Below are 21,950 nucleotides of genomic sequence, written 5' to 3' on the forward strand. Positions count from 1 at the left end.
AAGGTAGATGAATGATAGATACATGTATGCACACACAGGTGACAGATGGTAGATAAATAGGTAGGCGATGGATGGATCGATGAATAGGTTATGATGAAGATGGGGGTTAATAGATGCGAGAGAGCCGTAGGTGATGGATAGAAATAGATGGGTAGGTAGATACAGAGACAGAAAGACACACAGAGCGAAGTAGATGGCAGACGGAATAAAGGTTGGATGAGGGGTGACCGTGTGGGTTTGCTGGGCCCACAGAGCTCTGGAGGATGTTCTCAGGGCCGAGGGTGCTACGGGTGGTCCTTGAGCAGGTCGAGAGGGGCAGGGGCTCAGAAGACCCCAGAGCAGGAGACACAGCTTTGCTCCCGTGAGAAGGAGGAAAGGGGGGTCCTGGCGGAAGCCCCCCAAAGCTGCGCCTCGTACAAGAGGCATACACATAGACACTTAGGACCTGGGGCACAGGAAGTAGAACTCCCCCCACCCCCACCAGCCAGAGCATCTTAGTAGCGTTCTCTCCCATTGAAAATAGCAGCTAAGCGTGGAGAAAGGCTCCAAGGTCCAGACTTTCAGTCCCTGGTACCTGGGGGGCGGGGTGGGGGGTGGGGTGGAGGAGGGGTGGTCTTAGAACTCTTATCGGCAGACGGCCTGCAGAGTCCCCACGCGAGTCCCATGAGCTGCTCCTTCACATCTGCGCGGGGCCCCAGGGGCAGGGGCTGGGGGAGCACGGGGTGGGGCCCTGCCCTTCAGAGGACCCCCGGCCTCAGAACTGAGAACACTTACTCGTTAAAACAGATACCGTGCTGTTCCTCCGGGAACTCTGCTCAGCAGTCTAGAGCAACCTCAGTGGGAAAAGAATTTGAAAAACAGTAGCTGCAGGTGTATGTATGACTGAGTCACTTTGCTGGACATCTGCAACTAACACAACATTGTTAATCAACTGTACTCCAATTTAAAATAAAAAGTTAAAAAGTGTATGCAGTTATACAATTAAAGATAGTCTTTTAAAAAAGGTGTGTAGGCCATGAAAGTAAAAAAGAAAAAAAAAGGCGGACGTTTCAGGAAACGAATGTCAGAATGGGGGGTATTGAGGGAAAGGATTTGCTTTTGTTTCCCTTTTGGTTTGTCAGCATTCTTGTTAGTGATTGTTTTTGATGTTTAATGAATAGTAGATGTAAACTGTATGGAGTAAGTGCATGGTATCTGGGAACCAGTGATTTACATCTTAAAAGTGTGTCTAAAATGCAAGCATTATGTTACAGCTGTGCCTCCCACGGAATCACAAACTCAGAGTGATTTTTTCTTATGTGAGTGTACACAGATCAGGGTCTCCCAATAAAGGATGTAATGTCTCTAAGTGATTCACTTGGCTTGTAAGCATCCAAGGTTTTAATTCATATTTTATATTTTCGGTAGAGAAGAACAAATAAAATCAAAATAAAAACTAGATTTCAAACATAAAAAAAAAACCAACAACGTGTGTAGGGACGTCCCTGGCGGTCCAGTGGTTAGGACTACGAGCTCCCAGGGCAGGGGGCACGGGTTCAATCCCTGGTCTGGGAACGAAGATCCCACATGCTGTGCGGTGTCTCCAAGGAAGGAAAGAAGGGCGGGAGGGAAAGGAAGAAAGGAAGGAAGGAAACCGAAAAAACATTCAGTTTCTAAAACAAAACAAAACAAATGTGCAAAGTGCCTAATGGACACTTTGTTTCAATAAACTTTTTAAAATTTCAAAAGAAAAGAAGATAGCTACCATGCTGTTCTGTCCATCTGATGACGGCTGGGCTGGGCTGGGGCCCCCTGGAGGTACAGGGGGCCTCAGCCGCCGTCCACTCTTGCCTCCAGCCTCCAGGTCTGTAGGCGGGGGCGCCCCGGACGGGGGGCCAGGCCAGGGGGACAGTCCACCGGGCGTGAGGTGGGAGGCGCGCGGACGGCCCTGTGCCGCGGCCAGGCAGACCCCACGGGATACAGACGGGTTTCTTGCAAGCTGCCTCCCGTGCCGTTGGGGGCCCGCCACGTCTGAACCCATCAGGCTGGAAACCGGGCGCTTCTCTGCGTTTGAGCCCTTCAGCCGATGAGATGGGGCCCGCCAAGGGTCGCCTCCTGTACCTGAAGTCGCTGACTTTCAGGTGCCAGCCACGTAGACAACACTGCCCCCTCCTCAGCCGGGACTGTAGCCCGGCCAGGTGACCATCCCAGGGGCTCGGAGGGGTCGCCTCGGGGTCAAGCAGCACCCTCGCACCGTCCTCTGGGCTGCCCCCGGGCGGACGTGCGGGTGGCCCTAGGCGGACAGACGGTGCTCGTGCGGACACCCCGATGACACCCCGAGCAGTGCCCCCCCCCCCCCGCGGTCAGGTGAGCCGGGAGGAGGTCCCAGGACGCCCTCCCGTTTCAGGTTACAGCAACACACAGGCAGCGACCCTGCACCTGGTGTCGGACAGCGAGCACTCTCTCCACGGCCTCGCCGAGTACAACGACGCCCACGTGTGGGGCGTCTTCACGCGCCTGGGCCTGGCCGTGCGGAAGGAGGCGGAGCAGGGCCTCGGGGCGCTGGGGGCGATGCAGGAGGAGCACCTGGCCCAGGTACCGTAACCCTGTGTTCCTGTCCGCGTCCCGTCTCTGCTGCGGAAGGACCGGCGGGCACGGAGGCGTCCCAGGCCGGGGACCATCGCGATTCCCGACGGGAGGCTGCAGATGGGGACAGTGGGGACGGCGTGGGGGGCGGCTGGCTGGTCACAGACCCCAAAAAGAGGGTGCTTGTAGGAAGGGGCTTGCCTTGAATCAGTGCACCGTGGTTCCTCCGTGCAGCGAACCGGCACAGACGTTTCTCAGCACAGGGTGTGCAGAGTGCTTCCCGGCCCTTCCCCTGGGCCCCACGACCCCTGTTCACTGTTTTGTGGGAGGGAAGGGGCCTCAGAGGGTCTTGGGTGGTCTTGGAGGGTCTTGGGTGGTCTTGGAGGGTCTCAGAGGCTCTTGGGTGGTCTTGGAGGGTCTTGAAGAGTTTTGGGTGGTCTTGGACGGTCTTGGATGATCTTGGGTGGTCTTGGAGGGTCTCAGAGGGTCTTGGAGGGTCTTGGAGGGTCTTAGGTGGTCTTGGAGGGTCTCAGAGGCTCTTGGGTGGTCTTGGAGGGTCTTGAAGGGTTTTGGGTGGTCTTGGATGGTCTTGGATGATCTTGGGTGGTATTGGAGGGTCTCATGTTCTTTGAAGGTCTTGGCTGATCTTGGGGGGGTCTCAGAGGGTCTTGGGTGGTTTTGGAGGCTCTTGGAGGGTCTTGCGGGGTCCTATAGGGTCTCAGCGGGTCTTGAAGTGTCTCACAGGTCTCAGAGGGTCATGGATGGTCTTGGAGGTTCTCGGAGGGTCTTGGAGGGTCTTGGCTGGTCTTCGAGGGTCTCAGAGGGTCTCAGAGGGTCTTGGAGGAACTCGGGTGGTCTAGGAAGGTCTCGGGGTCTCAGGGGTCTTGGAGGACAGCGTCTTGGGAGATGCCGAGGTCCCCAGGCCCCAAATCTGGGTGAAATTGCAGCAGCACCATCTGTGGCCTCAGGTGACCGCTCCGCCCCCCTGGGGCCCCATCTGCACACCCCACCCTGGGATTTAGGCTCACCCCCTGCCCGTCCCTCTCCTCCTGCCCACCCTTAGGGAGCCCTGGGAATGTCAGGCCCAGGCGGGTCCCCTGCAGGCCATCCTGCTGGCCTCCTCCTCTGACCCGGGGACGTCCTCCCTTTTGCCCGGGTGGAGCCCGACCACACGTGGACCCCCCGGGTGGAGGCGGACAGGGAGCCCCCGGTCTCCATAAAGGGTCAGATCAGATCATCCTCAGTATGGTGACAGCTGAGGGGGCGGGGAGGGACCTTACCCCTTAGGTCCTCCTGGTTTTGTCCACTGAGACCGTAATGTGTGGTCCGCAGTGTCCCAGCAGGAGACCCCGCAAGCTGGAAATCAGACCCTGAGAGTGGACCGTGTCAGGAATGGGGGGGCAGGGGGAGGTGCGTCCAGTGGAGCTGCTCTCCCGGCAGGACTCCAGCCTCACTGCCCAGCTGGGTGCATCTCAGAGCCAGACCCCCTCGCCGCCCTGCTCCGCCCGGACCCCCTCCCCATGATCCCTGCCGAGCTCCCCACCCACAGAAACGCCAGGTGCAACCGCGTCCCGGGTGCAGGACACCCAGGCCCCGGGCGGGTCGCCTCAGACGCTGTTCCGTTTCAGGACCGCCCCCACCACCAGAGCACGGAGGGGACGCTGCGGCTCATGAGGGCCGTGCACGGCCTCAGCAAGCTGACCGCCCACCACGTGGCCACGGCCTTCGACCTGTCCCGGTTCAGCTCCGCCTGCGACCTGGGAGGTACTTTCATCCCCTCCAGGAGCTGGCTGCAAAGGGCTACGTGCGTTTCTGCTCTCGTATTAAGTCTGGGGTGCCTTACCGGCTAATAACACTTGCAAAATGGGTTTATCTCTAAAAACCACCCAGGGACCTAAATTTATCCATGGTGGGGGCGGGGCTTGGGCTGATATTCCCAAGTGCTAGAGGGTCCCGGGCAGGACCCAGGACCCCCGTAAAGCTTACAGGACCCTTCCTGGTGGCTGCTAAGTAGGGAAGGGGACTGTGGAGCCCATCTCCTGCCATCTCAACAGGTCTAATTATGCCACACACACCATCCACCCCATCCCAGCCAGTCCTTTCCCCAGGACAGCAGATGGAGGAGGAGCAGATGCCTGCCTAAGGGGGTGTAGTGGCACTGGGGTCCTAGGAGGGCTCCTGAGCTGCCAGCTTGCATTTCCCCATCCTCTGAACACCTTTCTTCCTGTGGCCCAGAGTGGCTGCTGTGGCAGCAGCCATCACGTCTGCATTCCCACAACAGAAAGGAAGGGGAGAGTGCAGCTCCTTAGAGCTTTGCTGTCAGGATTCCCTGTGGGTTGGCACCCACCCCGCTCACCTGCTCCGGGCCAGCACCTGCTCCAGCACCAGGCCACGAGACCCTGACTCCGAGGCACCCGTGATCTCCCCACTGGCTGACCTCACATCAGGGCACAGGCCGCAGGCTGCATCCCAGGGTGTGATTTTGGTTTTGTCAGAGCTGAACTCTGGAGACCTGCCGAGGGTCTCACATGTGCTTCCCGCAGGCTGCACGGGCGTCCTGGCCCGCGAGCTGGCCCAGCAGTACCCGCATCTGCAGGTGACTGTGTTTGACCTCCCCGAGGTCATTGAGCTCGCCGGGGGCTTTCATCCCGTCGGACGACAGACAGAGCGGATCCGCTTTGTGCCAGGTCAGCACGGCTTCATGTCTGCTGGGCAGTCAGCATCTGGGTGGCCTTCTTTAATCCCGTATACAGAGCGGGGTGTGTGTGTGTGAGTGTGTGTGTGTGTGAGTGTGTGTGTGTGAGTGTGTGTGTGTGTGTGTGTATCCAGCTTTCTTTTTTTTTTAAATAGATTTACTTATTTATATATTTATCTTTTATTTTTTGGCTGCGTTGGGTCTTTGTTGCTGCGCACGGGCTTTCTCTAGGTGTGGCGAGCAGGGGCTACTGTTCATTGTGCTGCACGGGCTTCTCAGTGCGGGGACTTCTCTTGTTGTGGAGCATGGGCTCTAGGCGTGTGGGCTTCAGTAGTTGTGGCACGTGGGCTCAGTCGTTGTGGCTTGCAGGCTCTAGAGCACAGGCTCAGTAGTTGTGGTGCACAGGCTTCGTTGCTCCAAGGCATGTGGGATCTTCCCGGACCAGGGCTCGAACCCGTGTCCCCTGCGTTGGCAGGCAGATTCTTAACCATTGTGCCACCAGGGAAGCCCTGTATCCATTTTTCTGTGTTTCTTTCTGTATGTCTGAGTGTGTATGTTTCTGTTTGCGTGTATCTGTGTCTGTGTATATGTATGTGTTTCTGCGTGTGTCTGTGTGTCTTACGTATGTATCTGTGTCTGCGTGTGTGTGTGTATAGCTCTGTGTGTCCGTCCATGTTTCTGTGTGTTTCTGTGTTTGTGTCTGAATGTGTTTGTATCTGTGTCTCTGCATATCCGTGTGTATCTCTGTGTGTCTGTTTGTGTATATGTCCATGTCTCTGTTTGTTTCTGTGTCTCTGTGTCTCTGTATGTCTGTATGTGTCTCTGTGTGTCCGTGTCTCTGTCTGTGTGTGTCTCTGTGTGTCTGTGTCTCTGTGTGTCTGTGTGTCTGTGTGTGCACATGTCTGAGTGTGTCTGTGCACATCTGCACACACCAGGGCGCATCTCCGAACCCTGAGAACAGGAGTTTGGGGTTCTCAGCGAGGGGAATAGCCAGGCGGGGGGTGGGCACAGGCCAAGATCGGCGTCTGCAGGTGTCCAGCTGCCACCCAGGCCTCCGAGGGAGATGATGCGGGGGCTACAGCAGGAAGGCCTTGGGGTGGACGTGAGGAAGGACTTCCCGGCGGGACCAGACTGAAAGGCAGCGCCCCCTCACCGCGGCCCGGCCCGAGGGCGGATGTGCTAGCCGGCCCTGTGCCCCACAGCCGCTGGACACTTTCCTGCTTAAGAGAAAGAGCCGGTCACCCTGCTGTGGACTGAGCGGTGCCCCCAGGTTGCTCTGTTCAAGCCCCACCCCCAGTGCGACTCTGTGTGCAGGTGATTAAGGGGAAGGAGATCACAGGGCGGACGCCTGATCTAGCAAGACGGCGTCCTCAGAAGGGACACCAGGAACTTCTGTTTTGTATCTGTGTATCATTTTTCTATCATCTATCTATGTACGTATCATTTATCTAAGTGTCTCTCCATCATCTATCCTTCCATCCATTTATTCATCTGTCACTGTATCTATCCATCTACTGTATCTATTTATCTATCTACCCATCATCTGTGTATCCATCCATCCATCCATCCACCCATCTATGCATCCATCTGTCTGTCCATCATCTCTATCTATCCATCCATCCACCCATCCATCTACCTATGATCTATGTACCTGTATCATCTGTCTATCTGTTTATCTATCCATCATCTTTGTATCCATCCATCCATCCACCCATCTATCCATCCATCTAGCCATCATCTGTCTATCCATCCATCCACCATCTATATCTGTCATCTATCTATCTATCTAATATCTATTATCTGTCTATCTCCATCATCTTTTTAAGATTTATTTTGTTTGGTATTTATTTATTTATTTATTTATTTATCTATTTGGCTGCGTTGGGTCTTCTTTCTGTTTCACCCCTTGTAGAACGTGGTGCGATGCCTTTCCGTCGGACGCAGGACCAGTTCCTGTGGCCCTAACGGTTCTACCCCGTTTGATTTTAAACCAGGTGACTTTTTCAAAGACAGCCTCCCGGAAGCAGATCTGTACATCCTTTCTAGAATCCTCCACGACTGGCCGGATGACAAACTCCACGCGTTACTGAGCCGGGTCTCGAGCAGCTGCACATCAGGTGAGAACCCGTCACGGACGTGCCTTTTTTAATACATAAAGACAGTTTCTGATTTAAAAAAAAAAAAAGAGTAAATTTTACAGAGTTTAAGCCGCCCTGCCCTCCAGCCCGCCCTCCGGGGCTCAGTTTCCCACCTCCCTGACGATGAACCTGATTCTCAGATGTCGGGCGATGTGTTTCCGAATGTTTTGGCACCAGCCTCTGGGGTGTCAGGCTCATGGACGCACCCCCTCTCCCCACCGCCCGCCGGGCCCCCCCGGGCTCAAGGTCTCCCTCCTCCTCCTCTGGTGACTTCTGGGCTGCTCTGTGGTACCCAGCCTGTCCCCACGGTGCTTGGGGCCGTATCAGGCTCAGGGAGCTGAGAGGACCAAGCCTCCCGGGCCCCTGCCCAGGTCCCCACGGCCAGCGGCACAAGACGAGCTCTCGTATCCCACATCCTGCGACCCTGGCGTCTCCCAGGCCACCTCCGCTGCCTCCTCTGTGTGGCTTTGGAACAAAATATTCAGCGATCTCTGGTCATCTTCAATGCTCAAGTGCCCCTCCGGTTCTCCACCTCTCAGGGAAACGACCCCCATTCTTGGGCTCGTATTTCACACAAAAACCAGAGGGAGGGTCGACTCCGTCCTGGGGGTCGACTCCATCCAAGGGGTCGAGTCCATCCAGGGGGTCGAGTCCATCTGGGGGTCTCTGCAGGAACTGAGCCGGTGGTGGAGGCCGTCCTGGGCTCCCACCTCCCCCAGCAGTGGCCTCCTCCCAGGACCCGTGCGGTTCTACACGACTGCAGCCCCTGCCCTGGGGTCTGAGCCCCGCACGCTGCCATGAGCATCTCCATCTGGGGGTATCCAGAGGGGCACTTCTTTTCTTTCTTTTTTTATTTTTTTTTTAAGATTTATTTTGTTACTTTATTATTTATTTATTAGCTGCGTTGGGTCTTGGTTGCTACACGCAGGCTTTCTCTAGTTGCAGAGAGCAGGGGCTACTCTTCGTTGTGGTGCACGGGCTTCTCACTGCAGTGGCTTCTCTTGTGGCAGAGCACGGGCTCTAGGCGTGCGGGCTTCAGTAGTTGCAGCGCATGGGCTCAGTAATTGTGGCTCGCGGGCCGTAGAGCACAGGCTCAGTCGTTGTGGCGCACGGGCTTAGTTGCTCCACGGCATGTGGGATCTTCCTGGACCAGGGCTCGAATCCTTTAACTTAAATTTATTTTATTTTTCTATTGGAGTATAGTTGACTTACAATGTTGTGTTAGTTTCTGCTGTACAGCAAAGTGGATCAGCTTTATGTACACATATACCCCCTCCTTTTTATTTAATTTAATTAATTAATTTATTTATTTATTTTTGGCCGCACCGTGTGGCATGTGGGATCCTACTTCCCCAACCAGGGATTGAACCCGTGCCCTCGGCAATGGAAGGGCAGAGTCCGAACCACTGGACCACCAGGGAAGTCCCTAGGAAAATATTAATAAATGCGTGGAAGGTTAATTAAATTTTTCAAATGAGCCAATTTTAGTTTCCAAAAAGACAATGCAGTTAAGGCATTCCTACTGGTCTGTGTAGCACAATGAAGAGCGTGCCCCTAAAATTCACAACCACCTGGAATCGTATTTGGAAGCAGGGTCTCTGCACATGTGGTGAAGTGAGGGGTCTGAGATGAGGTCCTCCTGGATGAGGGGGGCCCTGCATCCCATGACAGGGTCCTTCTAAGACACAGAAGAGGAGAGACCCAGACACAGAGGGGAAGCCCCGGGAAGACGGAGGCGGAGACCGGAGGGAGGCGGCCACCAGCCCAGTGATGCCTGGAGCCCCCAGACGCTGGAAGAGGCAGGAAGGACCCTCCCCTGGAGCCTCCGGAGGGAGCTCAGCCCCAGAACCCCTTGACCTCAGAGGCCTGGTCCCCAGGATGGGGGAGGATGGGGGGTCTTTGGTTTTGAGTATCTTATTCTGGCCGCCCCAGGACACGCACGCAGCCTGTGAGATGCAGGTGTTCATGTGGTCACGGCAGCATCACGTGCACATCCGGGCTACCCGCCCCGAGAATGTGGCCCCCGAGGGCAGGTTCCTGTTTGTTCCCTGCTCTGTCCCCAGCCTGGGGACGGAGGCCAGCACATCATGGATGGGTCACAGTCCAGAAGGAAGGCGTATGGAAACAGGGGCGTGCCCTAGAGGAGGGTGGGGGGGATGGGGGGTGGAGGCAGGGCTGGGGGATGTGAGAGCTGGATTCTCACCCACCTCGGACACGCTCTCTGAACGCGGGAGAGTCGGTTCCAAGTCTCGACGGGTTTGGGGGGACAGGGTGCACGGGTTTGACCTGCTGGCTAGAAGCGCTTGTTAGATGTTCAGCCATCCTGCCAGCCCGCTCGGGCCAAGCTGTCGGCGTGAAATTGGCAGTGGAGGGGATACTCGCACCTCAGAAACTGGCAGGCACTGGGAACCAGCGCTTCCCTGCACCCCCCGGAGCTGGGATTTCAAAGGTGGCCTGCACCCTGGGGACGGTGGGGTCACAGATGAGACCTGAGAGCGACCTCTTGGGAACTCCCTGTGGTTAGGAGTTGGTGTTTTCACTGCCAAGGGCGCAGGTTCCCCGCCTGGTCGGGGAAGTAAGGTCCTACAAACCGCACAGCGAGGCAAAAAAAAAAAAGTGACTTCCTTTAACATAGGGCTTTTGGAGCCCTTGGAGTTAATAAGCCTGTATATGTATGACTTTGAAAAACATAAAAACTGATAGAAAACAGAGCACACTGTATGATCCCAATGTTTTTAATTGACGTACATTTGATGGACAATATTATATAAATTAAAGGTGTACAATATAGTGATTCATCTTTTTTTTTTAAAGGAAGGGTGCTTTTTTTTTGGTGAAATAGCATCTGTAATTTTTTTAAAACTTTTTTATATTTATTCATTTTATTATTATTATTATTTTTGGCTGCATTGGGTCTTCATTGCTGTGAGCGGGCTTTCTCTAGTTGTGGTGACCGGGGGCTATTCTTTGTTGCAGTGCAAGGGTTTCTCATTGCGGTGCCTTCTTTTGCTGCAGAGCACGGGCTCTAGGTGGGTGGGCTTCAGCAGTTGCAGCACGAGGGCTCAGTAGTTGTGGCTCAGGGGCTCTAGAGCACAGGTTTTAGGAGTTGTGGCTTAGTTGCTCCGCGGCATGTGGAATCTTCCCGGACCAGGGATGGAACCCATGTCCCCTGCATTGGCAGGTGGATTCTTAAGCACTGTGCCACCGGAGAAGTCTTCACCATTTTTAAAGGTTATAGTCCACTTATAGTTATTATAAAGTTTGGGCTCTGTCCCCTGTGCTGTACAATATATCGTTGTAGCTGATTTTATAGCTAATGGTGTGTAACTATGATCCCAGTTTTGTTAACTTTGTGTTTATTTAAATGCCTAGAACCCAAATGAGATTTTGCACCACAGTTCTCCAAGTTACCGTCAGCGGTGTGCAGAGGTGGGGCTCGTGTGCCACCGTCTGCTTCGTGCCTTTTCTGGGGTCTCCCCAGTGACCCAAACAAAAGGAAGAAGCAAGCTAAGCTACCTCCTGCCCCTCTGCTTTCTGTCCCAAGGCCTAAGTTCCCCTGGCTAGGCTCCTCCTTCTTCACAAATGCTTCTGAAAATAAATATTATGTAGAGAGGTGGACTAGATATAAGTGTGTACACACACACGCACACACACACAGGCATACTTTCTACTACTCAAAGCTCAGACGTAGATTTTCTCCACCAACAGTCCAGCTCCAGATATACACACTACCATGTATAAAATAGATAACCTGGGCCTTCCCTGGTGGCACAGTGGTTGAGAATCCACCTGCCAATGCAGGGGACACGGGTTCCAGCCCTGGTTGGGGAAGATCCCACATGCTGCAGAGCAACTAAGCCCGTGCGCCACAACAACTGAGCCTGCACTCTAGAGCCTGTGAGCCACAACTCTTGGGCCCATGTGCTGCAACTACTCTAGAAGCTCACGCACCTAGAGCCTGTGCTCCACAGCAAGAGAAGCCACCGCAATAAGGAACCCACCCACCACAATGAAGAGTAGCCCCCACTCACGGCAACAAAAGCCCGCGCACAGCCAAAAAAAGACCCAACACAGCCAACAAAATAAATTAATTAATTAAAAAAATGTTTAAAACAAACAAAAAAAGAATATATATATTTATATACGTATATGCATAACTGAATCAGTTGTCTGTACACCTAAACCTAACACAACATTGTAAATCAACTATACTTAAAAAGATAAAAATAAAAAAATTCACTGAACCAATTAAAAGGCAGCATAAAGAAAGATTCTGGCTCCTGGCACCCCGGTGGCCGGAGCCATCCCCTCTCCACGCAGGTCCAGGTGGATCTGCTGCTTCTGGGGTTTCTAGATCTAAAGGTTCCTTCCCCGCCCCCCCGCCCCCCCCCCCCCCCCCCCCCCCCCCCCCCGGTGCTGGTGCCCATGGCTTGCGGGATCTTAGTCCCTGGCCCAGGGATGGAACCCGGGTGCACCGCCGGGAAAGCTCTGAGTCTTAACCACTGGCCCGCCAGGGGAGTCCCTGTGCGCTTCCTTTTGCCATCGGGGAGGCTGCAGCTCTGTCCCTGCAGACAGGATTCCTCCTTGATTTCCCTGCAGTGAATTCCTTCACTGGGGAGGCCCGAGGGCGCCCGCCGCCTGGGTCCTGAGTCCTCTCCCTGACCCCTTCTCTCTCTGTCTCTGTCTCTGTGTCTCTGGCTCCCCAGGCGGCGGCCTCCTGGTGGCAGAAGCGGCGCCCGCGGAGGAGGAGGAGGAGGGGGCGGCGCGGGGCCCCCGGCTGCGGACCCTGAGCGCCGGGCGGCCCCGGAGCCCCGACGAGTACCGGCGTCTCCTGCAGCGACACGGCTTCCGGGACGTGCAGGTGGCGCGCGCGGGGGACCTGCTGCGCGTGGCCCTGGGCGCGCGAGCGGCGCCCTGAGGGTCACCGGGAGCCCGGCGGGGCCCACCGTCCGGCAGGGAATGTCTCCTGGACAGCAGGTGTCCCCGGACCGATTAAAGGAGGCGGAAGGCGCGGCGGTCTCCGCGCGTGTCTCTGGGGCTGCGGGCGCGGGGGATGCGCCCGGGAGGGACGGTGAGGGGTGCGCCGGCCGGGACCGTGGATGGGGGCACCGATGGAACCACGGGGGATGCGCGGGCCGGGAGCGCGGGGGGGGGGGGGGGGCGCTGACCAGGAGCGTGGGGGCGGGGGGACGGCGGGGACGCGCGAACGGGACCGTGGATGGGGGCACCGCTGGAACAACGGGGGATGCGCGGGCCGGGAGCGCCGGGGGCGGGGAGCGCAGGGGGGTGCGCTGGCCAAGGAGCATGGGGGGCGGGGGAGGACCTCGGGGACGGAGGGGGATGCACGGGCCGGGACCGTGACGGGGTGGGGACCGCGGGGACGGCGGGGATGCGTGGGCCGCAACCGTAGATGGGGGTACCGCTGGAACAAGGAGGGATGCGCGGGCCGGGAGCGTGGTGGGGGGGACCCCAGGGACGATGGGGGATGCGCTGGCCGTGGGGGGGGCCGGGCTCGGGGACAGCGGGGGATGTGCGGGTCGCGGGCGCCAGGGGGCGGGGGGTGGCGCGGGGACGGCGGGGTACCCCAGGGACGGCGGGGGATGCGCGGGCTGGAGCGCCGGAGGGCGGGGGGTGTGCACCCAGGGGACCTCGGGCGATGCGCGGGCCGGGTCGGGTACCTAGGTGACGTCAGCGTCTCCCTGGTGACGAGGTCTGGGAGCATCTAGCCTGTTTCCCAGCGCTTCCCTCCTATTTTCAATGCGTTTGTCCTCTGCCCCCCCCCCCGCCCCCCCCACCGGCTGCCATGTGAACACGCCGTCCGCCGGCCGGTGGATTCCGTGTCTCATCCTCAGGGCGGTCACTCAGGGCAGCGGGACCCACCTCCGCCCCGTCCATGTCCAGGAGCTCACGCAGGGGGGCGGGGAGGGGGAGGTGTTTGGGTCGAGATGCTTGTTTACCCGCCGACGTCCCCCAGGTCCCCATGGGAGGCTGAGGGGTCTGTTTTCCTAAAAAGGAGGCGCGTACTAACCCTTTTCCACGTCAGCAGTGGTGAGGCTGTGGCGACGTTCAGGTTGCCTCTCACGTGAACGCGTTATTGTGAGAAGAAGATGCGCGACTGTCTAGTGGGGTCTCTTCAAACAGGCGCCCTGTGGGGCTGACAGTTCACCCGTGCTTCCCAGCGAAGACCCCCAGGCACTGTTAGATACATAACCTAAAAGAATAGAGACATTCATGTAATTTTCTCTGTATCAGAATACATCTTATATACACAGAGCGTATAAGCTATGCATGTCATATGTACATGGATAAGTGTATATTTATAACATACAGTCCACACACACACAGGTATATAATTGTGAACGGACTCCAGTTTTTTTTTTTTTTTTTAATCACAAATGGTGTCCCCGTGGAAGGCAGAGCCACCCGAGGGAGGAGTCAGCCTCCTTCCCATCCGGGGAGAGGAGGTGAGTCCATGCGGGTGCCCCCGGCGCAGCGGGGCTGAGTCCCCGACGACAAGTGACTGACGGGTACAAGGCATGTGGAACGTGTGCCCGGGGGCCCGTCTGGACACCGGATTTGCTAGAAGAAACCACACTGCTCAGCAGAGATGTCAGAGCGCCCGCCTGCGGGAGGTGGGGTGGTACCCGAGCTCCCCTCCCTTCGTCCTAGATGCCGGGGAGCCCTGCGGCCGGGGAGCCCCTAAACCAGGCACGCAGCCCAGGGAGACCCCCAGTGAGAGAGTACGGGGCAGATGACGTTTGTGGAAGCGGTGAAGGGCCTGTGGGTTCCTTATACTTCTCACTCCTTTTTCTGTTGGAATTCTTGGCAAGGAAAAAAAAAAAAAGACAAAAAAATTAAAAGGCAAGAAGAGAAAATATGACTTACACACAACCTGTCTCTTCATTTCGGAGAAACACATGCAACACCCGTATTTTTAGGGGCGCTTGAGTAAGACCGTGTCCGGGGTGGGTGCACACACGGGCCTGTGTCTTTAAAGGAATAGGGGTTTCTAGGATGGAATTCCCCTGGACCGGACCCAGCCCCCCCACCCCCCACGCCCTCCAGGTGGAATTCCTTCATTCCTGCACTCAGCAGCTGTCAGTGCCCACCGCACACCCCAACGGCCTGGAGGCATCACTGGGTAACTTCTGTCCTCTCCATTTATCTGGGGTGGGGAGGGGGTGACATCTGACTTGTCTGGCCTGGAGTGGGGTGGGGTGGGGGGAGGCAGGACGATAAACCATAAGGATGACACCTGAGCCAGCAGCGTGTCGCCTCCCCCCCCCCCCCCCCCCCAACACACACACTCGGCCACGTTCCCCTGCAGGGTGCCCGTGGGTCTCCACCAGGCACCTTCACCCAGCAGCACGCGCACCACTCCCCAGACCAGCTCACTTAAAGGCAGGGCCTGATCCAGTCTGGGGCTGAGTCCCGGGACTGACTCACACGGGGCTTGGCCCCTGGCACGTGCCCCCCCGCCGGCCCCCCCCCCCCCAGTTGCCGCCCTCATCCCTTCCCTGACTCATTCTGAGCCTTCACCTGAAACCCGAACATCTCTAGCCACCTCCTCCGTTTCTGTTCGTCCTGCCACCCGTTTTTCAGTTACTTAGCTTCTAACACCGTCCAGGTCGCAATAAAACCTTGGGACAGCGTGAGGATGGGGGGCCAGACCTCATTCTCCCCGCCCCCCGCCCCCCCCCCGGGGGATCCTGGCACACAGCCCCTTCCTCTCTCCCCCACCCCACCTCACCTCTCAGCATCCTCTCTCCCTTTGCAATCCCAGGTGCACCCTCTACCTGGAGCCGCCCCCCCCCCCCCAGGTACAGGGTATTCTGGGTTCCTGCTGCTCTCCCGGGTCCCCCCCCCCCCCCCCGCCACACACACGGGGTAAATACTTGGGTCTGAGTCTGAGATCCACGTGAAATGCTTTTTTAAGAAAAATGCGTTCTGAACCCCCAGGTAGCAGTGCGGGGTGGAAGTCACACCCATTCCTTTCTTCGGACAGACAGCGCCGCGCTGACCTGGGGTGAGGGGGCCGCTGAGAATGCCGGCGGGACACAGGGAGGGGCGTCCCTCGCCTGGGGGAGGGACGTGGGTCGCTCAAAGGTGCACCGCCCCCACCGGGGCTGGACAGGCTCCCAAACAGAATCGCCAGCGTCCACGGCCTCCCAGTCTGAGCCTGAAGCACCGGCTGCGGCTGGCTGGCCCCGGTTTCCCCAGGGGGCGGGTGAACATCACAGGGCCCCTCCCGGGCCGGACAGGTGGGTCAGGTGGACGAACGCACAGGAGAGATGCTTTCTTCACCCGCGGGCGCCCAGGCGGAGCCAGCGCCCCAGCCCCGCCCAGAACTCACGGCCATCCTGTCCTCTACCCCAGGGCCGGGCTCTCCGCCCCCTACCCCCCCAGGTCCGTTCTCTGTCCCCCCCAATCCCGTGAAGGCTCAGAAAGTACCAGAACATCAAGGCCCGCCCCCCCAGCCATCCTCACCCAGTGAGGGACCTGAGCCGCCCCCGCCCTCTGCAGCGGGACCCGCCTCCGGCCCCAGCCCTTACCTGCCTCTCCCTGGAGGTCAGGAGAGGGCGGAGAAGGGCCCTGCAAGGACACCGGGGACCCGGGACAGGACAGGCAGGCTGCGGGTGCCCTGGGCTCGCGTGCGCCCGCCCCGGCACCCCTGCACCCAGTGTCACCTGCTGGAGGGGACGCAGGAAAGCCCCTCATGAAAATGTGGGGGGTGGGGCAGAGAGAAGAAAAGAGGAAGAGAGAGAAGAAACAGGCAGGGAGGGAAAAAAGAAATGAAAGAAGAAGAATCCTTGCATCTGGGTTACTACAAAGCATCCTTTTTTTTAAAGAACTTTTATTCAGATACAACTGACACACAATACACTGCATATATTTAAAGCGTACAATTAGATTTTTTTTATTAGTAATATACATGTGGCATCCCAATCTCCCAGTTCATCCCACCCCAAGCCCCCCGCACTTTCCCCCCTTGGTGTCTGTATGCCTGTTCTCTACACGTGTCTCTCTTTTTTATTGGTACAATCTTTTTTTACAATACACTGCATGTATTTAAAGCATACAATGTGACTTTTTTTTTCTTATGAGAAATGTATGTATGGCAATCCCAATCTCTCAGTTCATCCCACCCCACTCCCCCGCCCCCGCTTTCCCCACTCGGTGTCCATATGTGTGTTCCCTACATCCGTGTCTCTATTCCTGCCTTGCAAACCGGTTGATCTGTACCACTTTTCTAGCTTCCGCCTGTATGTGTTCACATAGGATGTCTGTCTTTGTGTTTCTCACTCATTTCGCTCTGTATGACAGCCTCGAGGGCCTTCTCTCGACCTGGGCCCTGACACACCATTGCACTGTTGTTGAGAATTCACGGAGCGATACGCTGACGACGTGGTCCTGTAGTGATCAGTTCCTTAAGAAGGTCACCGCTTTGCAAAACACCGAGGTCTCGGGGGATTTCCTGCAGGGCGCTGCGAGGTGGATAGGAGCCCCTGTGTGTGGCGGGCGTGCGCAGGCGTGCGTGCAGGTGTGCGCGGGCCTGTGCACGCCTGCCGACCTGTGTCAGTGGTGGGGGCGGGGGACACGGGTACAGACAGAAGCGCGTGAGTGCATGTGAGTGCATGTGAGTGCATGTGAGTGCATGTGAGCGCACGTGCGCGCGGGCGTGGCGTGTCAGCACGCGCGATCCTCTCCCTCTGGGGGCCCCCACGTCGCGGCGCGCGCGGCCGGGCAGGGGGACCCCGACTCCGAGGCCCACTGGGCCCCCCGGAAAGGCAGGGGCCGGGGTGGGTGTGTGTGGAGCGGGACCCCGGGGCCCCCATCCCCCCGGGCCCCACAGCCCCACGGCCCCCGTGCCCGGCGCGCCCGCTGCGCCCGGAGGCTCGGGGTCAGGGCTGGGGGACCCCACGGCGCGGCGGGGTGCTCCGGGGGCTGCCCGGGCAGGGGGACGGGCAAGGCCCAGAGGACCCGGGCCTGGGCCGCTCGCGGCGGCCTCCGCCTCCGACCGGGCGGCCCCCGGGGGTGGTGGCCGGGACTCGGGCATCCCCGGGACGAGCCCAGGGCTCCGAGCGTGGGACTCGGCGACCCCCGGCCCTGCCCGTGGGCAGCCGCCGTCCGTCGCGCCCGCCCGGCCCCGCGTGACCTTGGCAAGGTCAAGGCGGCCGCCGCCGCGCCCCGCCCCCTCGGCCGGCAGGGCTCTTGGGCGGGGCCCGGCTCCCTACATGCCTCGGGGCGCGGCGCGCGGGAAGGGGCGGGATGCCGGCGCTGGAGCAGCCAATGGGCGAGGCGTTCGGGGGGCGCGGGGCGGGGCGCAGCGTGGCTCCCGGCAGCCCGCGGGGGCGCGGCGCAGCGAAGGGGCGGGGCTCGAGCGGGGGCGCAGCCAATGGGCGTGGGGCGCGGCCCGCCTCCCAACATGCCGCGGGGTTCGGCGCGGGGAAGGGGCGGGGTCCGGGAGGCGACGCAGCCAATGGGCGCGGCGCTCGGGAGGCAGGGCGCGGCCCGCCTCCCTACATGCCCCGGGGCTCGGCAAGAGGGAAAGGGGCGGGGCCCGGGCGGCGGTGCAGCCAATGGGCGCGGCGCGCGGGGGCGCGGGGCGGGGCGTGGGCGCCTTAGCGGCTGCGCGCTGACCGCCCTGTCCTTTCGGTCCCGGCGGCGGCGGCAGCGCAGGCCAAGCGGTGCCCACCCTCCGGCTCTCCGCGCCCCCGCTCCGCTCTCGTCCACTGCGCTGCTGCCCGCCTCGCCACCATGACGGAACAGGCCATCTCTTTCGCCAAGGACTTCCTGGCCGGAGGCATCGCCGCCGCCATCTCCAAGACGGCCGTGGCCCCGATCGAGCGCGTCAAGCTGCTGCTGCAGGTGGGACGCCGCCCGCGCACACGCGGGGCGAGGGGCGCGGGGCCCGGGGCGCGGGGGACGGCGGGCCCGGGACGGGCCGCGCGCACCGGAAGCGGGAGGCCGCGCCGCTTTGTCCGCGCGCCGCCGGCTTCCGGGGGCTTGCCCGGGCGCGCGTCACATGGGCGCTGCCGCATGCGCAGAGGTGGGGCCGCCGGCGCGCCCGCGCGTGCGCACTGGCTCCCGCGGCACCGTCCCGGGGGTGGGGGTGGGGGGCGCGCATGCGCATGGGGCAGCCCCGTGGACGGACCCCGGCGGCGCGCGGGCCTTGACCTTGGGTGGCTCGGGAGGGCCGTGGTCCTGCCCATTCTCGGACTTCAGTGTTTATTTGTGCGGTGCTGAGCCGGAATAAACTGTTTTTGTTTGTTGCGGGACTGTCATGGTTGTAGCGCTAACAGAAACACCATCTTTAGTCGGCTTCTTGTAGTTTTTTGTCATTCGTAGGGACAGTTATCGGGCAAGAAATGCGTTTTTCCAGGTTGGATGCTAGGGCAGCTTGACGGTCGCAAGCGCGCGTTGTCTTACGGAGACACCACTTTTCGTGGGGGGTCACGGCGGGGGGCTGCGCTCCTCGGGGGTCCCTGCGCCGGGGGATGAATTCCGTGGGGGTCCCTGCGCGGGGGGCCGAGCCCCTCGGGGGTCCCTGCGCGGGGGGCCGCGTGTAAAGCCGCCTCCCCGGCCCCCAGGTCCAGCACGCCAGCAAGCAGATCGCGGCCGACAAGCAGTACAAGGGCATCGTGGACTGCATCGTGCGCATCCCCAAGGAGCAGGGCGTGCTGTCCTTCTGGAGGGGCAACCTGGCCAACGTCATCCGCTATTTCCCCACGCAAGCGCTCAACTTCGCCTTCAAGGATAAGTACAAGCAGATCTTCCTGGGGGGCGTGGACAAGCACACGCAGTTCTGGCGGTACTTCGCCGGCAACCTGGCCTCCGGCGGGGCGGCGGGAGCCACGTCTCTCTGCTTCGTCTACCCGCTGGATTTCGCCAGGACGCGCTTGGCGGCCGACGTGGGCAAATCCGCCACGGAGCGGGAGTTCAAAGGCCTGGGAGACTGTCTGGTGAAGATCACCAAGTCCGACGGCATCCGGGGGCTGTACCAGGGCTTCAACGTGTCCGTGCAGGGCATCATCATCTACCGGGCCGCCTACTTCGGCGTGTACGACACGGCCAAAGGTGAGCGCCTGTGCTCGCGGCGCGGGCTGCGCGGGGGGCGGCGCGGCTGCAGCGGCAGGCCCCTGGGGCCCCCCCGTCCTGGAACCTGAGGCCCCGGTGCGGGCGCGGCCGGCGCCCCGGAGGCCTCTCCTGGGCCTGTAGACGCAGGGCGTCTCCTCGCTGCGCGCCTCTGTGTGTCTGGATTTCTTATCTAGTCTATGCGGTGGGGACCCGCCGCGATCGTTTCCTTTTTTCTTAATTTTCTCTTTAAAGGTTGCAGTTCCCAGTAAAGTTATGTGGTTATGTATATGCAGAAGTAACCTGACTTCTTGGGGGTTGGGGTTTCAGGGTGATTTGGGGGAGCACACCGTTCCCTTCCTGTAAAGGAACCCACCCCGGAGTCTGGGGCCTAGGCCCCGGCACCGCGGCCGTGGATCGGGTGTGGACGCCTCCCCTTCCCGAGGCCCGTCTCTTCCCCTCTCGGCGAGGCCCCTGGCGGGGGGTCCCAGGGGGGTCCCCGGGGGCGGCCGTGTGCGCGCGCGCCGGGCTGACGCTGCGGCGGCCCGCAGGCATGCTGCCCGACCCCAGGAACACGCACATCGTGGTGAGCTGGGTGATCGCGCAGACGGTGACGGCCGTGGCCGGCGTGGTCTCCTACCCCTTCGACACCGTGCGGCGGCGGATGATGATGCAGTCGGGCCGCAAAGGAGGTACCGTCTCCCGCCGCGGGGCGCGGGGGCGGGGGCTCCCCGGGGGGCCTGCGGCCAGCCCTTCAGAGGCGCCGGCCAGCACGTGCGGGGCTTTCTCGCGACGTGCGGGGTTGGGGTTCGGACGTGCGGGGCGGCACCCAGGCCCGGAGGGAAGGAGCCGGGCTTCGCGGGGGAGGCCGGGGCGGAGGAGGGGACCGTGTCCTCCGGGGAGCGCGCGGGCTGGGAGGCCCGGCGGGGGCGCCTGTCCGCGCCCGGGGGACGAGAGTCCTGCCCTCCCTTGGCCCGGGACTAGCTGCCGTGGCCCGGAGGGCGGCCGCCGGGCTCAGGGTCTGCCCCGCGGCGCGGCGCGGGCGCCTGTGTGTGAGCCCCGCCCTCTCCCCGCAGCCGACATCATGTACAAGGGCACCCTGGACTGCTGGCGGAAGATCCTGAAGGACGAGGGGGGCAAAGCCTTCTTCAAGGGCGCCTGGTCCAACGTGCTGCGCGGCATGGGCGGCGCCTTCGTGCTGGTCCTGTACGACGAGCTGAAGAAGGTCATCTAGGCGCCCGGCCACGGGGACCGCCGCGCAGAGCCATCCCTAACTGTTACGGACCATTGACCTTCGAGAAAATTCCAGTGTCCTCGGGGGGTGGGGGGCTGGGGCGGCCCCCGCCGAGGGCGCCTGGTGATGGCGACCATCGCCCTTGCGGCCACGTGTGGGTGACGGGGGAGGGAGCCGTGGGTCCGCGGGCCAGGCAGCTGCACTCACCAGACCTAGACTCCAGGTGCTTGTAGGGCCCACTCGTGTTTAAGTATTTATTTAAGGGAATCATGTCTCCATTTGTACTTAAGCACTGTCCTCTTTTGCACAGCCGAATATCTGCAGTTATGTTCTCTGTCGGGCATTCTGCTGGAGAATAAAGCCAGGACACAGAGGCGCTGCTCCTTTCTGATTCAGGGTGCAGGGGCTTGTGGGGTGGCAGCCGGAGGCAGCGGGGTCTCCAGCTGGGGAAGAGCGAGGGAGCCCTGGCCCGTCCCAGGGGCCGCCCTCAGGTGGTGTGGGGACCCTGGGGCCTTCTCCCCCGGACTTCCCTCACCCCTCCCCACGCTGGTGCAGGCGTCAGGGTCGCTGTCCGTGGGGTTTGGCCACAGAGGAGCCCCAGCGCGGCACCAGCCGTGTCCCGTGGGCCACCCCTCCCCTGGGCTCGTGGGGGAACCCCCTGCAGGGTGGGCAAGCCTCCCCTCAGGTGCACCGGGCCCCCAGCCCCAGGCAGGTAAGGCTCCTTCGTCGCAGGAACCGTGATGTCCGCGGCTAGGAAAGAACGCGGAGCTCTCCACCACACTGACCCCAGGGCCCTGGAATGTTGCATGGGAGGATGGGGTGCACTTGGGGACCAACACGGGCCTGACCCATGAGGGCCACGCACACAGCCGCCCGAGAATAGAATAGAGCTGTCCCTTGGGTCCACGTGGCTTCCCAGCACCAAGTGATCTTGCACAGGTCAGATGGTCAGCCTCAGAGGCTGGAGAGAGGAAGCCGCCGCAGCGGGACCTCCCCCGAGGCCGGCTTAGTTCCTTGGAAGGCAGAGCTTCCGTCTCCAGCCCAGGGCGAGCTCAGTCAGAGAAGAGGAAGCTGGAGCCGCGTGCGTTCCTAAGGTCACCCGGCTGGTGCTGGCTGATGGAGAACTGCACCGGACCAGCCACCAGCAGGCCTTGGGGTGGAGTCCCTCAGCCAGGAGGTCGTCTGTCTGTCTACCCAGACGGGTGCTGACTGCCGGGGTCAGACGTGGGACGGGGTCTCACCC

General features: G+C 60.2%; 2 protein-coding genes across 3 annotated transcripts in view; both read left to right on the forward strand.

Moving 5' to 3' along the window:
- ASMTL (acetylserotonin O-methyltransferase like) overlaps positions 1-12,547 on the forward strand; it is a 28,921-nt gene extending 16,374 nt beyond the window's left edge. The window contains exons 9-13 of one of the 2 annotated variants that reach the window (XM_057717922.1): positions 2,387-2,574; positions 4,194-4,329; positions 5,061-5,252; positions 7,255-7,377; positions 12,105-12,547. In XM_057717922.1, the coding sequence (XP_057573905.1) occupies positions 2,387-2,574; positions 4,194-4,329; positions 5,061-5,252; positions 7,255-7,377; positions 12,105-12,316 (851 nt within the window). In that variant the 3' untranslated portion in view covers positions 12,317-12,547. The remainder of the gene's footprint in view (positions 1-2,386; positions 2,575-4,193; positions 4,330-5,060; positions 5,253-7,254; positions 7,378-12,104) is intronic. The other variant, XM_057717923.1, reaches the window with a different exon arrangement.
- Positions 12,548-18,004: 5,457 nt separating this feature from the next.
- Positions 18,005-21,080, forward strand: SLC25A6 (solute carrier family 25 member 6). The gene is made up of 4 exons (XM_057717812.1): positions 18,005-18,267; positions 18,990-19,476; positions 20,025-20,165; positions 20,550-21,080. Exons 1-4 carry the CDS (start codon positions 18,157-18,159, stop codon positions 20,705-20,707), a joined length of 897 nt encoding a protein of 298 aa, XP_057573795.1. The 5' UTR covers positions 18,005-18,156; the 3' UTR covers positions 20,708-21,080.
- Positions 21,081-21,950: the final 870 nt, after the last annotated feature.

Source organism: Hippopotamus amphibius, chromosome X (assembly GCF_030028045.1).
Source record: "Hippopotamus amphibius kiboko isolate mHipAmp2 chromosome X, mHipAmp2.hap2, whole genome shotgun sequence".
NCBI lineage: Eukaryota > Metazoa > Chordata > Mammalia > Artiodactyla > Hippopotamidae > Hippopotamus > Hippopotamus amphibius.